The sequence below is a fragment of the Hyla sarda genome, chromosome 3 (genome assembly GCF_029499605.1).
Source record: "Hyla sarda isolate aHylSar1 chromosome 3, aHylSar1.hap1, whole genome shotgun sequence".
NCBI lineage: Eukaryota > Metazoa > Chordata > Amphibia > Anura > Hylidae > Hyla > Hyla sarda.
The window spans coordinates 90,224,279-90,241,028 of record NC_079191.1 but is presented as its reverse complement, the minus strand read 5'-3'; the positions used below and the strand labels follow the sequence as shown (position 1 = coordinate 90,241,028).

The 16,750-nt window shown below is 41.3% G+C and overlaps 1 protein-coding gene across 5 annotated transcripts in view; it reads left to right on the top strand.

The window, feature by feature from the left end:
- The window catches only part of LOC130360590 (beta-galactoside alpha-2,6-sialyltransferase 1-like), a 77,523-nt gene that overhangs the window by 35,193 nt on the left and 25,580 nt on the right, over nucleotides 1-16,750 (top strand). For 2 of the 5 annotated variants that reach the window (XM_056563125.1, XM_056563122.1), the window contains exons 2-3: nucleotides 9,756-10,393; nucleotides 13,264-13,361. In XM_056563125.1, coding sequence (XP_056419100.1) covers nucleotides 9,799-10,393; nucleotides 13,264-13,361 — 693 coding nt within the window. In that variant the 5' untranslated portion in view covers nucleotides 9,756-9,798. Of the gene's footprint in view, nucleotides 1-4,783; nucleotides 4,875-9,266; nucleotides 9,511-9,755; nucleotides 10,394-13,263; nucleotides 13,362-16,750 lie in introns of those variants that run through there. The other 3 variants (XM_056563126.1, XM_056563124.1, XM_056563123.1) reach the window with 3 other exon arrangements.

The window sequence follows — 16,750 nt, the reverse complement described above, 5'->3', positions numbered from 1 at the left end:
AAAACTACATAGTTGTGCTATACTGCAATAGGTTACATGTGTGTTTGTGCATTATCACTTCATCCTTTATGTGTCAGAATAAACACATGTTCTAAATCGTATCTTCCGTTTAGACCAATTAGCATTACTATTACTATTATTGTTATCATTATTAACAGTAAATACAGGATATTTTTCAGATACAATAAAATAAACATTTTTAGAAAATGTTAACTTATAAAGTTAAAATAAGTACTGACAATGGGGGGAACATAGAAAAATGGCAGGGACCAGGCAATCCTTATTTTTAGTTTTCTAAGTATAAACCCAGGTTGTTTTCATACAAAATATTTAGTGATAAGGATATTGAAGGGTAAACATTCACCTTAATATGTCATCTGAAATTGACCTATTGTGTCAGCTTTTTCTGTTAAAGAGTACCTGTTAACCATATTTTCTAAACTAACTCATATTTTCTAAACTAACTCAGATTATATTCCCTAACTACTCCTAACACCCTCCTGCCCTTTAAAAAGCTGTATATCATACCTTCCCCTTGCTCACATTATGTAAGCTTCTGGCAGGAGAAAGTGGGCATTCCCTGGCAGGCACGACGTCACTGAAGCCAGCGAGAGCTGAGCCTCGCCATGCCCCGCACACACTTCCTGAGTTTAGTCTCCTGCCAGGCCAGGAGGAGACCAAACTAACTGTTTTGACTTGTGCAAGGAACAGAACAGAGCCACCTAGTGGCCATTTTTTTCAATCACATTAAAAACATATAAAGGTTGAGAATTTTAACAGCAAGTAAATAGCAAAGTGTCTTATAATTACATAAAGAACAATATATTCAAAGTTTAGTTTGGTGACAGGTGCTCTTTAAAGCCAGGTTTTCTGACCACTGTGCGGCCAGTTGCTGCACAGATACAACAGAATGTTGAGAATTGTAGTTTTTCCACAGCTGTGGGCACAGTGGTGGGATAACACTGTGTTAAAGGAGTACTCCGGTGGAAAACAAGTGGAAAACAAATGTTTTTAAATCAACTGGCTCCAGAATGTTAAACAGATTTCTAAATTACTTCTATTTAAAAATCTTAACCCTTAACCCAGTACTTATGAGCTTCTGTATACTACAGAGAAGGTTGTTTAGTTCTTTCAAGTCTGAACACAGTGCTCTCTGCTGCCACCTCTGTGCGTGTCAGGAACTTTCCAGAGTAGAAGCAAATCCACATAGCAAAGCTCTCCTGGTCTGGACAGTTCCTGACAAAGACAGAGGTGCCATCATAGAGCACTGTGGTCAGACTGGAAAGAACTAGACAACTTCCACTGGAGCATACAGTGTGTTCTATCCCTGTTGTTTAACAAAATGTTTAACATGTCATAAAGCACCCCTCCCAACTTTTCCTGAGAGCAAACAGGGGCACAAATGGTGACGAGCAAACTTGCCCTGGCAAACTCTTAATTAAAGGGGTATTCCGGGAAAAAACATTTCATCCCCTATCCAAAGGATAGGGGATAAGGTATCTGATCACAGGAGGCCCCCTGCTGAGACCTCCCGCGATCTCCCTGCAGCACCCACATTCTGTGCGGGGACTGCGTCTCCAGTTTCGGAAACCTCCAGGTTTCCGGTACTGGGGACGTGACGTCACGCCACTCCCCCCTCCACTCATATCTATGGGACGGGGCGTGACTGCTGTCATGCACCCTCCCATAGACATGAATGGAGGGGGCGTGGCATGACATCACGTCCCCAGTCCTGGAACAAATTAATTATTTAAGCAGAATAAAGCCAGTGCATTGCCAGCTATGGGGACCTGCAATGTCCATGCATTCCTAGCCAGCCGCCCTTAGGATCTCGGCCCGAAGTTTATCTGAGTGGAGATCCTGTAGTGTGCATGGACCCTATGGCTGACATTTATCATTGTCTTTAGACTGTTTTTTGTGTCTACAAAAGGCACAAAAAGGCGCAAGCAGGGTTTATTTGCGCCTTTTTTGCTCCTTTTTGTTTACACATTTCTGCTGATTTGAGTTGCAATCCACTGATTTTGGCAATGCACATCATATAGAAGGGATTTATGAACTGCGCCTTTTTGTAAAAAGGCGCAAAAAAGGCGCAAAGCCACTGAAAAGTCTCTAAAACTAAACCGGCCCAGACCTGGCATAGCTTTTTGGTGTATGTGAAGAGAGATATTTCAGAAAATGTGACCTGCACAAAATTTATCAAATGCTGTGTGAACATTTAATAAATCTGGTGCTCCTACACATCACCAGCACACAAAAAAAGGTGTAAAAAAAATACTTCACTTTCACCGACAATGATAAATGCTTCACATACACCTACAATGATAAATGTGGGCCTATGAGTCTGTTTACAGTGAGGATGACCGATCATGTTAAATCTAATCCACCACAATCCTGCAGCTCAGTTTACATCTCAGAAGTTTCGTAGCAGAACTTTCGAAATGTGAACTGAGCAAAAGAATTTACATTGACATTAATGGGAGATGCTGCAAGGTGGGATTTCCATAGTGTGACCAGGACCTTATAAATACTTATATACATATTCACTATGTTCATTCCCTTTTTTCCCATGCAAAAATTTGTAATGAAATTCGCATAGTACACATGCGCCATTACATCTTTCACCTAAAAGAAGGGAGGGATCAGTGTCCTCTGACTGGTAGTGCTGATATTTGCATATATTCGCATATTTGCGAAAAAGAATATTGGTCATTACGAATAGAGATGAGCTAACTTACAGTTCAGTGACCCCTCGACCTACGATGGCCCCGACATACGATAATTTCAACATTCGATGGCCTCTCAGAGGCAGCATCAACATACGATGCTTTTGTATGTTGGGACCATCGCATAAACGGCTGTTCGGCAGCGCTGACTGCTTCAGCTGCCACCGGATAGCCGTTTATGGTGCCCCGTGTGATCCGGTGATGTCTCTTACCTGTCCTTGGGGCTCCGACATCGTCAGCGCTCTCCATCGTCGTCATCACGTCATCCAATAGGTGGGGCGTGCGTAGCGACATGATGGTGGCGATGGAGCGTGCGGATGCCGGGGAAGCAGAGGCCTTACCGGAGCGTCGGGGACACCTCGGGGACGCGGCAACAGCGATGGGTGGCGACATCCCGGGCAGCGGTGACGAGCGGACACAGTCCGGAGCAGCGGGGACAGGTGCGTACAACTTCCTCTAACAGTGGTCTTCAACCTGCGGACCTCCAGATGTTGCAAAACTACAGTTTTCCAACATCTGGAGGTCCGCAGGTTGTAGACCACTGTTCTATACTTTACATTGCACGGATCCCTCAACATGCGATGGTTTCAACAAACGATGGTCAGTTTGGAACGGATTACCACCGTATGTTGAGGGACCACTGTAAATTCGATTCGTCGCAAACTTCTCGGCTCGGCAGTTGATGACTTTTCCTGCATAAATTAGCTCAACTTTCAGGTATTCCAGTGGGCTGAGAAAGGTGGATACAGTCCTAGGAAAGAGTCTCCAGCCCACCGGAGGCACCTGAAGGCTGAACTCATTTATGCAGGATAAGTCACCAACTGCCGAGCCGAGAAGTTTGTGACGAATCAAATTTACTGTAAGTTCACTCATCTCTGATTACGAACATAAATCACTATATTCTAAATATTAGCAAAATCGGGAAGTGCCGATATTCGCGGTAAAAAATCACATTTCTATTATTCGCACGCAACACTATTCACATCTATTCCACATAAGTAATCCAGGAGATACATTTAAAACATATCTAAATACATGCTGAAGGCATAGCAGCTTTGCTGCAGTGAGGAGTGCAGGGAGGATGAGCAGCCTATTACTGTTGTGGCTTCAGGAGACTAGAAAAGCTGGGTGGCAAACAGTTTATGTGCCATTCAACTTTCTCAGTCTACTGAAGAGCTCCAATATGGCTGCTTCTCCATAAGTTATTCTCTTCATGAGACTGGGAAAGCTGGGTGGCAGCCAGTGCAGGGCTCTCAGTACTCCACCAGCTTTCCTAGTTTCCTGAAGAGATAATCTTTCTGGTGAAGCAGCCACATTGCAGACATGAAGAGAAGTAGCAGATGTCACTGAATTTCCTGAATAATTGTTTTCATTATTGATTAGTTAATTATTGATTGATTATATTGAGTCAAAATGGCTCCAACAAAATGCTAAAGCTATAGACAAAGTATAAAAGGCAAAAAAAAGCTGAAATGACTGCAATGCTTTTCCTCTCCCACAAGGATTAGGTAGATTGGGCAACGTTGGGTACTTAGCTAGTAATGTACTAAAAATGAAACTGGCCGCTGATATGAGATGCCATGGTGAGGGATGACTCCTCAAAGATTTTTAAAAAGATTTCTGAGGCTGAAATATTGGAAATATGAATATTTGATGGCCTATCTTTGCTGGAATGAGCAGCAACTCTTCCTTATATTTAAGGGGAAATTAGGAATCTGAAAATAAATACAATGCTATATAAGCAACATTGATGCATAAAAACTGTCACTGTAAAAAACAAGAAAATCTCTGTAAATGCACAATCCACAGCACTTACGGGCCAATGTTAATCTATATTACTAATAGTCCTACCAAATATAACCCCTTACAGCAGACAAATAAACACATAGGCCTAAATGACTGTGAACCCAACTATCGGCAACTTGGCCCATATTGTGATGTCACAGGGCGCAGAAGCTCTGCACAGGGATCAGTAAGCAACGTGTGCAGGATGCTACCAGCTGGGGCGCACTCACATGAGTATATGAATCTCTACTGAGCTACTTAATCATTCCGAAATGGACACTTTCAACATTGGGCAAATTCTGCATTTACATGCCTCTGAACACTAAATTACTTCTACTATATCTACAGAAGACTCATTCATTTGAAGTAATCACTAGTGTTTTTCAATGTACAGTTATTAGTGTCCTATGTGTTTACTTGTCTGCTGTAAGCGGTTATGTTTGGTTAAACTATTGGTAAAATACAGTAACATTGGCCCACAAGTGCTGTGGATTGTGCATATACAGGGGTTTTCAATATTGCTCATATAAGGGGTTTACTGGTACTACACATTGTGGATAGCATTAAAGCACGGTAGCATTTTATTTATGTTCATTTGCATCGAGGGGATTTTTCGGGTATCTTAAATTGCCAGTTGCCCCCATTTTTTTTGTAGCAAATTCCTGTATGGATTGTTTCCCTTGTTTTTTCCTATGTGCATCGGCCACTATTTCTACATTTATTATCTTGCTCCGGTGTAGTATCCTAATTTGCTGAATATATTTGTTATACTAGTGTGGTGAGCCATGGTGGTGAATGGCGGGACCACGGGGTGTAGTGGTGTAGGTGGATGGGCAGATGGTATTAACCCCAGGGGCAAGGTGTTATTAACCCCTAATGTTCGTGATGCCAGAGTGGTTTTTGGGTATCAGGAACCACCCAAACAATATCTCCGCTATCCCAATGACTAGACAGTGAAATGAGAGTCCACAACCAGATTATGGTTTAATGGAGGCTTTACTGAGGTCAGACTCTACAGCTCGGCCCAGAGACTCGACCAGTAACAAGGAAAGGGCCTTGCAGCTTGCTGGGACTTGTAGTACTTTTGGGTCAGATTTCAATACAGCCACTCTGACTCTAATTGACTTGGCTTTGCTAGAGACAGCAGACATAGATAAGTTGACTTACTGACAATGTGGCTGGTGTGCAGGCTTTGTGGCCTCCAGGTGTAATGGACACATGATCTGTGATGTCTGTGCTTTGCTGTTTCTCAGCAGAAAGAAAGAGATTGTAATGGCTGCCCCTCTTATAAAGGGGGGCTGACCCAGAAGCCCATAGGTTAAGCTGCAGGTCATGTGTTTTACTGGTGCTCTCTGGGTAACATGTGATAACATAACATGTGATAACTCAAAGGTCCTTTAGACAATTACATTAGTCCTCCAAAGGTCCTTTATACTGTCTACACATTAGCATACTGACTATATACCTATTACAATAAATAATATTGTACTAACACCAGGGGAGACACTGCAGGAGAGCCCCTAGATCACTGAGGGACTCAACCTGACAAGGTCTAAATGTAGTACAGGACTATGTTCTGTACTGGGACATTACACTAGTGATTAGGAGTCTGTTCTTCCATTCATTATAATGAAACATGACGGTGTATAGCACAAGGGACTTAACGGGGTCAGGGTAGTGCAAAAATAATGGCAAGCATATTGCGCTATAAAATGTAGCAATCAAAAACTGTATTTTTAGGTTACAGTATAATAGTCCAACTGGCCTACACAGCCACATAGGCAACACAGGAACATCCATCTTTACATATTTACTGTCTCTAATTCCCAAGGGGGACCTCTATTCTAGAAGGTCAAGGTCGGCCCCCTCTTCATCCTGTTTCTTTTTGTGGCCTTGCAGTTGCTCTCTCTCCCTGGTACATGGTGCTCAGCCTCCAGTCCGCAGCCCTGCTAGATGAGCACTGGTCCCAAATACCAACAAACACTGCTCCCGCTCATAGGAGGAGATTCTTCAAAATCTGTCCAGAGGAAAATTAGGGAAGCTGCCCATAGCAACCAATCAGATTGCTTCTTTATTTTTTAGGGGCCTTTTAAAAAAAATTAAAGAAACAGTCTAACTCGTTGCTATACAACAGAACCCCTTTTCCTCAGCATATGTTTTAATAAATCTCCCCCATGGTGCCCGCAGCTTTTCTTCTGTAGCTTCAAGTACCACAGTTCCTCTCTCTTTTTTTCGAGGTGGCTTCCTGAGAAGATTGGATCATATAGTCAGTTACTTCTTTCTGGCTTATCTGGGAAGGAGACTGCCTCTTCTGTCATGTGCATAGCTTCATGGCTAGTCCCATCTGCAGCCATGTTCCTCATTGGCACTCCTCTCAGCCGCTCATGTTCTAACCCAGCACTCCTCCAGTGGTGCCATGTTCCACTATCTATCCACTATCCACTATATACCACTATCTGCCCCCAGATGAGATCTGCAGATTCTCTCTCCTGCAGTTTATCTGGTACCATTCAGAGGATTCATGCCATTCTTGCTAGTTTTCTGTCTTCCAAAGGACTCCTTCTTGCCTCCAGGGGCCAATTGTTCTCTTGCTTCTAGGGGCCACCTGGCACAGTCTTTGCAATTCCTCCTTGGTCATTGTGAGCTGCTTCCACTGCAATGGTCTGGAGACTGGTACTCCTGGCAGGGTACCTTCTTCCCACAGCTTTTGAAGCTCTCTAACCCAATAGAGCCCACCTAGCACTTAACTAGGACCTCCTCCTCTTTCTTCCTATCTGAGTAGCCACATAGCCCTTTTGTGTTCTCCAGGTAATGGGCCTTCTCCCTAATCTTTAAAATCAGTAGCTGTATGATTAGGGCAGGTTTGGGAGCAGTAACGCTCTTAACTTCTCCCACGCCTTGCTCCTGCTTACAAACAGATGATTCAGGAGCCATAATCTTGGGATCTCCACCAATTAAACATTTATGGCAGATCTTGTCCCTCTGCCCTCAGTGTATAATGAGAGATCTCCTTACTAGTGATACCTAGTTCAAACAAGGCCAATCAAGATCGATCATTAGTCATTATGAAGGTAGCACTGTAAAGTTCTTTATGTATACACTGCTGCCCCTTTCACTGCTCTGTCTTGTATATATAAACAGATCTGAGTCACATAAAGGTGTATGCCGTAGTGAAAATGCATTACATGTATATCTACAGAGTACACAGAATTAATGCACAATGAAATGGGAAGTTTTTACCACAAAACCCCAGGATATTGTGCAACAGTATGGTGACAGAAATCGTTTAAACGGAAGTAAACATGTAATGTAATGAATGTACCCATAGAAAGAAATTCCAGTAAAACCCTCTGAGATTTCCATTGTAATTTCGACTAAGAAGTGGTTAATACAATTTATGATCAGTTTAGCTTTTAATGTAAAAATGAGCATTATGTATGTGTTAATTATGATTTCAAAGAACCCTGCCTGGGACTCATAATGATAGTATGAATGAAAGGTCGAGTAAGGAGACACAAGTTCAATACAGGGCTCGGCATCCTGATATTACTGTCTCTTTTTAGTATACATGTGGTACATTTGGTAAAAAGAAGGAGCTGAATAGAAGGAAGTATGACTACACAGGCTTTGTTTGTTGTTTGTAACCATTAAAGGGGTACTCCGCTGCTTAGCGTTTGAAACAACCTGTTCCAAACCCTGGAGCCAGGGGCTCGTGATGCCAAAGACCCACCCCCTCATGACATCAAGCCCGGTCCCCTCAATGCAAGTCTATGGGAGAGGGCATGATGCCTGTCATGTCCCCTCCCATAGACTTGCATTGAGGGGACGAGGCGTGACTTCATGAGGGGGCGGGTCACAAGCTCCCGGTGCCAGCTCCAGCGTTCAGAACAGTTTGTTCCAAATGCTGAGCAGCGGAGTACCCCTTTAAGTCAACTTTTTCAGAACCTCTAAAAACTCATTTACAGATGTGCCTGCATATGTGCACAGAGGCTTGCAGATTAAAGATATGACCTTAAACTATTTAGACATCTTCAAATCAGAATATATGTACAATATTATAACAAAGTTAATCAATGGAGCAGATTTATTGCACGCAGAGATTGTCATTTTATATCTGACACATTTATCATGTTTTTAAGACACTTTTTATGACTTATGCATCAAGAACATGGCCTCTTGGAAAGGCATGACTTCTTAAGAAGGACATGGCTTAAAGGGGTACTCCACTGCTCAGCGTTTGGAACAAAATATTCCGAATGCTTACAGCCTGCGCCAGGAGATTGTGACGCCAAAGCCCCACCCCCTCGTGATGTCACGCCCCATCCCCTCAATGCAAGTCTATGGGAGGGGGCGTGGCAGCCATCACACCCCCTCCCATAGACTTGCATTGAGGGGGCAGAGTGTGACGTCATGAGGGGGCCGGGCTATGACGTCAAGAGCTCCCAGCGTCGACATTTTGTCATTTTGTCATTTTGTCAGGTTCCCTTTGAGACACAATGTCACAAATGTATGAGAATATCTTCTTATCATGGTGCCATCATCTTTCAACCTTCATAGCATGTAACTAAAGTTGTACTGAGACCTGTTATAGAGATTTCCTTCAGGAATTCTATCCCTTTTGAGGGTGAGAATAGTACAGCATCCACTATAAGTCACTGGGGCCCATCGGTTATCATTTGCATCAGTCATACCATAGATCATTCACACCACTATGACATAATTTATAAATGGAAGCCACAGACCCGTGTGAGAAGAGTTTTTAAACCATAGCTAGACTCGATACAGTAGGTCAGAGGGTCCTGCCCATTGGAGGATGGATTTCATTTACCTGGATGAATCGTTCACCCAAACCATAAGAATTTATAGATAATGGACCAGAACAGCTCTGTTGTCTCTGCCTGTAATAGAAGTAGACGTTTTGCCATACCTTCTCAGGTATGAACTTCCAGATCCAACTTGACAAACTAGATCCAACTAGTCCTCTTCACACCGCCCAAGAGAAGTAATTTACAGTATACTATAATCATTGCGTTATTATTTACACCAAGATTGAATTCCAAGATGCTCATGGAGAATGGCCCTCAATATACAGCACTCGGTATAGTGGAGAGAAGAGATTCTTTAGTGAACCATCCTCTGCTACTCTGATGTTACTATACATCATGTTACTATACATATTGTACATTTTATATGAAAATATTAATAGTTCAATCTAAATACTAAAACGTTTTATCTTTTTTATTTAAGGTATTAAAGAACAGCTTATTTAATCTTCTCTGACCCTGTTACCATGTCTCGTGTCATAAAAAAAATAAGCCTCATCTGTTTAATGATCATTTGCGTTTCATTTTTCTTTTTCGGTGTTTTCTTTGAACGCCCAAAAAATGTTGTAAAGGATCAGAGTCCTGTAAAGAATCAGCCTACCTTTGTCTGGGGACATGAGACATTAAATGTTTCATTATCTGAAAAAAGCACAATAAAGGTCAATGAGGCCACACAAAAGAAGGCACAGAAAAATGACTTACCAACAGTAAAAAAATCCATAAAAAACAATGAAGACAAATTGTGGAATAAGCAGCTGACTTCCAATGACCTTATTTGGAGACTACAGAGACAGAGGACACATTACCAAGGACTGAACAGATACAAGGTGAAATTCCTGGGCACAATCAACCAGCAGCATAGCCCACATGACCTTCTGTGCCAGCTTAAACAAAGGGTGAACATGACAACACTGAAGACTTCTGACCTGCCTGAGAATGTTAGTTCCTGGAGTCAGTATCTACCCAATAAGGACATTCATGAGGCAGTGGGGAAACTAAAGCGGTGTGCTGTAGTGTCTTCAGCAGCATCTATGAAAGGTTCAAAGCTCGGAGAAGAGATAGGTGAGTGGAACAGTCCTTTTTTTTTATTTTATTTTTTTATTCCTTCTTTTTATTTGTTTTCCATTTCAAAGAACATTAATACAACTTAATAAGAGTACATAGAAACATTTATACCCCTATCCCATACCTTCCCCCTATGCATTCTCCCTTCCCCAAGCCAGCTACGTTATCTCCTCCCATTTACTCCATTCATTATAGATCTTACTGGCTACTTTATTTCCTCTATAATAGAAAGTCTTGTATGTTTTTATCTGTTCAACTGCATTTTCCCATTCTTTTACTGTTGGGCCCTCCGGAGCGGACCATCTTCTTAAAATTAATATTTTTGCAATCCCAAAGCTTTTTAAAATAACATTGTTTCTTACTCTATCCATCAAAATCTATTTTAGTTCTTAACTTCCTCTTAGCAGTTTTATACACCGTTGTCCAGAATGTATTAATCTTAGAGCATCCCCAAGCCATATGTATAAGATCCGCTTCATCTGCCTGGCACTTGGGACAATTTGGGCTAGTTCTTTTTCCTATATTATAGAGAAACTTTGGAGAATACGGGATCCTATGTACCAATTTAATCAGTGAGATTTTATGGTTCATATTTGAAGAGAGATATTTTTAAATACCTCCCCCATTCTTCTTCCTCTGTCCTTCCCGCTTCCAATGTCCATTTTTGTCTACTCTTAGGTCCTCCCCTATCCAAAGAAGCTTTTGTAAGACCTTTTTATATCTTGCCCAGTATTTTTTTTTTTTTATGTTACCTGTATACTAAATATATAATCCATTAACTTGAGTTTGTATATTTCCCATCTAGGATTACTCCTATCTTTCTCAAAGGCACTCCTCACATGATTATATAAGAAAAAACTACTCTGTTTAAAATTAAATTCCCTAACAAGTACATTCCAATCTACTATCTTATTATCTACTATTAAATTAATTAAATAAATAACAGTCCTTTAAATAGTCCTTTAAATTCAAAGTTGACAGCTGTATTCAAATGCATGTTAGAGGTACTACTGTCAGTGGTGCAGTGGGCCTGGCAGGAGATCCGTTGTCCCAAGAGCCAGAGGGCTTAGCTGAGCCTATGTGACTGCCAATCTGATCCTATTGATTATTATGGAATAATGCAGTACATAGGCAGTGCATTGATTTGTATGACCCATTTACACTAATGAAGTGTAAATAACAAAAAAATAAAAGTGTTATCCACTATATAAGTGAAGCCCTTCCATAATAAAATTTAAAACCCCTCCTTTCCCATTTTTCACATAAAAAAAGTGTAAACATAAAAAACTTGAACTTATTTTGTATCGCCTAATGCGGAAATGTCCAAACTATTTAAATATAACATTAACAAAATAGCACAGTGAATGGCCTAAATGCAATACCAAATTAGCAAAATTGCATATATATATATATATATATATATATATATATATATATATATATATACAGCATATATATATATATATATATATATATATATATATATATATATATATACATATATTTTTTTATATATATATATTTTTTCCTCACAAATAATTATTTCCAGTTTAGAAGTATATCTTATAGAAAAATTAAGGAAGTATTACAAAGTCCAATTGGTCCCACAAAAAACAAGATGGGTGTGTAAATGAAACCATAAAAGAACTATAACTAATAAAAGACAAGAAAGAAAAACAAAAGTGCAAACATTTTAATTTGCCCAGTCCTAAGAAGAGTTCAGTAAAGTATCTACAACTTCTAATATTTATTTGTTCATATCTGTTATAGATGTGTCATTTCCTAACATATTTCAAAATGTATGGGGAGATTGATTTACTAAGGGCAGTGTTTTCATACACCACATACAGATTTCATGCATATAAAGCTCTGCCTATTTTCACCCCTCTCTGTAAGTCCAGTAGATCTGAGGTTGCCCAGGTGTCAGTCCCATGGCTCAGTTGGCTAAGATTTCTGCAACATTGGCTGCCACAGATCAGGCCTACAGTCACATGTTAAGAGGGAAGCACCCCCTCTTGGCTAGCCTCGCCATTTGGCGGGATTGGCTTATTTTTTGGAAAGTCGCACATGTTTTGCACAAAAAAACACAACACATTTTTGCACACAATCTGCAATTTTTCAAAAGTCACGCCTCTCTTGGTTAATCTCCCGAAATATGTTCTGAGATGTTTGGTGTGGTGTGAGGTCACTAGCTTTTCACAACACCAATTCATGACTGTATGTACACTTTGCTTGAGTGTGCACTTTGCTTGTCTACCTGTGGCCACCCAGTGATTTCTATGTAAATAAAGCCTTTTGAGTGCTTTCATACCATGTTGTATTATAATGTTGCACTGGTTTCATGAGAAATTGGAATCATTAAAGGGGTGCAGCCACACCCCTTGTGATGTCACACCATGCCTCCCTCAATGCAAGTCTATGGAAGGGGACGTGGTGGCGGTCAACGCCCCCTTCCATAGACTTGCATTGAGGGGGCGTGGCGTGACATCATGAGAAGCATGGCCATGATGTCACGACCCCGCCACCTGCACCCATCGTTCTAAACGAATACCGGGTGCAGCACAGAGATTGCGAGGTTCCCAGCAGCAGGACCCCTGTGATCAGACATCTTATCCCCTATCCTTTGGATAGGGATAAGATGTCTATGGGCGGAGTACCCCTTTACATAAACTAAAGAAAAGGTAGAGGTGTATATATCTGTGTAGTGTAGATCTGTATCTCAAGTACGGTATATAACTGCTGAATGTAGACACATCTACCAATAGCATGAAATTGATTATAGCAGCAGCCCGTCCCATGTAAACAAAGACCTATGAATGAATGAATGAATTGCAAATTTACTACCAGGTGTCTTTTTGCATTTACAGACTCCCATGATGCTGTTCTTAGGTTTAATGCTGCACCTACTAAAGGGTATGAGACTGATGTGGGATCGAAAACTACATTCCGTCTGATAAATTCACAGGTAAATCTAAAGATGATTGACAAGGACAGAGCGACCTGACATACATAAAACTGTATGCTAAAATATGCCATGCTTCAGCACAGTTAGCTTTAGTTGCAGCGGCTCTAGTTAAAATGGGCACAGGCTCATGTTTTCTGTTGTAGCCTTCCAGCACTGCAGGCACCCAGTGTATGTTGAACTATGAGGTGTAACTTGTAGCTTCTGGGCTCTGATGCAAAATCTGCAACAGGGCGCCATGTGGCAATTATAATACTGGTCCCATATGGGTCCCAGGTGTGCCCTGTGCAATTGCTACCTCTGCATCCCCTATAGCTACATCCCTCACTAATTAGCACCTGAAGTTTTTCATGTTAGGCTCCTTTCACACTACCGTTTGTGCCCAGTAAATGACGACCTTGCGCTGTCCTTTTCTCCCGCTATCTTCGGCTGCAATAACAGAAGTCATAACGGACATTAGAGGAATCCCATTCAAGTGAATGGGATCCTTTTTGCCCGTTATGACTCCCGTTAGTCTCCGTTACAATAACGGACATTAATTGTGGTCAAAGTGGGGAAAAAAAAGAGCCCTTAACGTCTGTTTGTAATGGAGCCTCTAGTGTAGTGTGAAAGTAGCCTTAGATATATTAATATGGGAAAGTATAAACACCCAGGAAGATGGTGCTTGCTAAGTGATGCAACAACAGTACCTGTGAGTATTTGTAGTTTAATAGTCTAGGGCACAGAGTTCCAGTCCTGGAAACGAAAGAGAGAGAGGATGTTGGAGGACAATAGTAAAAAGGCCCTGGGAGTGTAAGCCTTTATAATTCACTTATAATAAACTTTTAACTAGAACTAACAACCGTTTATTAACCTTTATAATAATTTTAACATAAATACTCTAATAAATAAATAATCCATACTAATAATTTAATAATAAATATAATAAATTACTAAAACCCATTTAATCAAAAATATTACTAAAACCAACAGCTTATACAAGGTATCTATCCACCCAGATGGATGACCACCCCTCTAATAGACAACTGTGACAAAGAAAATGGGGGGGGGGGGGGGGGGGGGTAGAACTTTCTTCTGCTTACACCGGTCTGATGGGAACACCTGCAATGAGTCTGCTTATGTGGCTCCAAAATTCCAACTGTTCTCCTTATGGACCAATACTACTGGTAAGAAAAATCTAGAAAGGTAAAAAAAACAACCGGACCCCTACCTGGGAGGGGGGCAGTTTGGAACATACCGCTAGCTTAATTACCAGAAATAGGGACTTAAATACACTGATTATAATTAAATATGGAGGTACCTCCAATGTAGCCCCTCCACTAACCCTATGGGCCCTGAAACACTGGCTATACAAAGAGTATGTGTGATTTGGTAGATGGGGAGGAATGGCGATAAATGGTGGTGCTGCATAGTTTAGACCAGTGTCTCCTAACCAGGGGCACACTGATTGGGATATGCTGGTCTAGACTAATAAGAAAGCTTTGCATATACTTCTTCAAGACCCAGATAACCAGTGTGAATCCATTGAGTAGAAGCAGTAGTCTGACCATTGCAAAGATCAATCTGATGTCTGCATTTATAAAGGGTTGATGCATTTAATGATGGATGATCATTCTATATAAGGAGACAGGATAGACATCAGTCAATCCTACTTACTCCTTCCTTGCCAGAATGAGGGGGGGGGGGATGGGTACAGGTGTCGGTCCCTATTATCCATCCTTGATACCCTGGTGTATGTAAATTGCCCTTCCTGTACTATAAGTGTGGACAGAGAAAACGGGGGATACCACTAGTGCATAGCACTGGGATACCTCTTGTTAATAGTCATAAAGGTTGTCAAAGAAATGAGTATCAGCAAGTCAAATCTCATACTTCTATTTCCTATGCGTTTCTCTCATAATAGTGGTTAAATTCACAGGCATCCAAAATGATCAAAAGCCAAGTAAGAGATAATGTCTACATGTTTAGGAGGCATTAGACAGATAACACACAGCCTGACGAGGTGCAACATAACTCCGGGTGCTCGTGGATAATGTTGAGCAGCATAGGCCATATTCGAATTCGCGATATTTCGAATATACGATATTCGTGAATAAAATTTGCATTGCGAATATTCGCGAGCAACACTACTCGTGGAGTTATATCACACCTCATCAGGCTGTGTGTTATCTGTCTAATGCTGTGTAGACATTGACCCTCATTTACTAACAGCATTCCGACTCTTTTTGTTGGGTTGTGCTCCTAAATTTTGTGTAAAATTTGAATGTGCAACAAAACAACCCCGACAGAATCAGAAACACTCAGACTGAAAAGAAAACTACAAAATGGGCGTGGTTTTCGGGAAAAAAGGTGTGTTCCCTACATTTCATCCAAAATCACTCATCTTTTTTGAAAACCACTCTGAAAATCATGTGAATTTTCCGGGAGGAAAACCCAACACTTTAAAGCATGTATAAAGTTTCCGAAAGCAGCGTAAATGAGTAAATACCATGGAAAAAAAAGGTCGAAACAGCAAAAAACTCAACAAAACTTACACTCCACTCTTAGTACAGAGAGCATAGGCATGTGTAGCCTATTGCATTAGGGTGTACACCCTAAAGCACAAACTCACGCTGCGAGCATGCATATATATATATATATATATATATATTTATATTTATACACACACACACACACAAATATACTCTTGCTTGCATGCACACATACATAAACATAAAAGTCCCTGCACATTAGGTTGGCAGTATAGTTCCCCCACATTAGGTTGGCAGTATAGTTCCCCCACATTAGGTTGGCAGTACAGTTCCCCCAAATTAGGTTGCCAGTACAGTTCCCCCACATTAGGTTGGCAGTACAGTTCCCCCACATTAGGTTGGCAGTACAGTTCCCCAACATTAGGTGCAGTACAGTTCCCCATATTAGGTGCAGTGCAGTTCCCCCACATTAGGTGCAGTACAGTTCCCCCACATTAGGTGCAGTGCAGTTCCCCCACATTAGGTGGAGTGCAGTTCCCCCCACATTAGGTGCAGTGCAGTTCCCCCACATTAGGTGTAGTACAATTCCCCCACATTAGGTGCAGTACAGTTCCCCCACATTAGGTGCAGCACATTTCCCCCACATTAGGTGCAGTATAGTTCCCCCACATTAGGTGCAGTACAGTTCCCCCACATAAGATGCAGTGGTTCTCCACATTAGGTTGGCAGTATAGTTCCCCACATTAGGTGCAGTATAGTACCCCCACATTAGGTGCAGTATAGTTCCCCCACATTAGGTGCAGTATAGTTCCCCCACATTAGGTGCAGTATAGTTCCCCCACATTAGGTGCAGTATAGTTCCCCCACATTAGGTGCAGTATACTTCCCCCACATTAGGTTCAGTATACTTCCCCCACATTA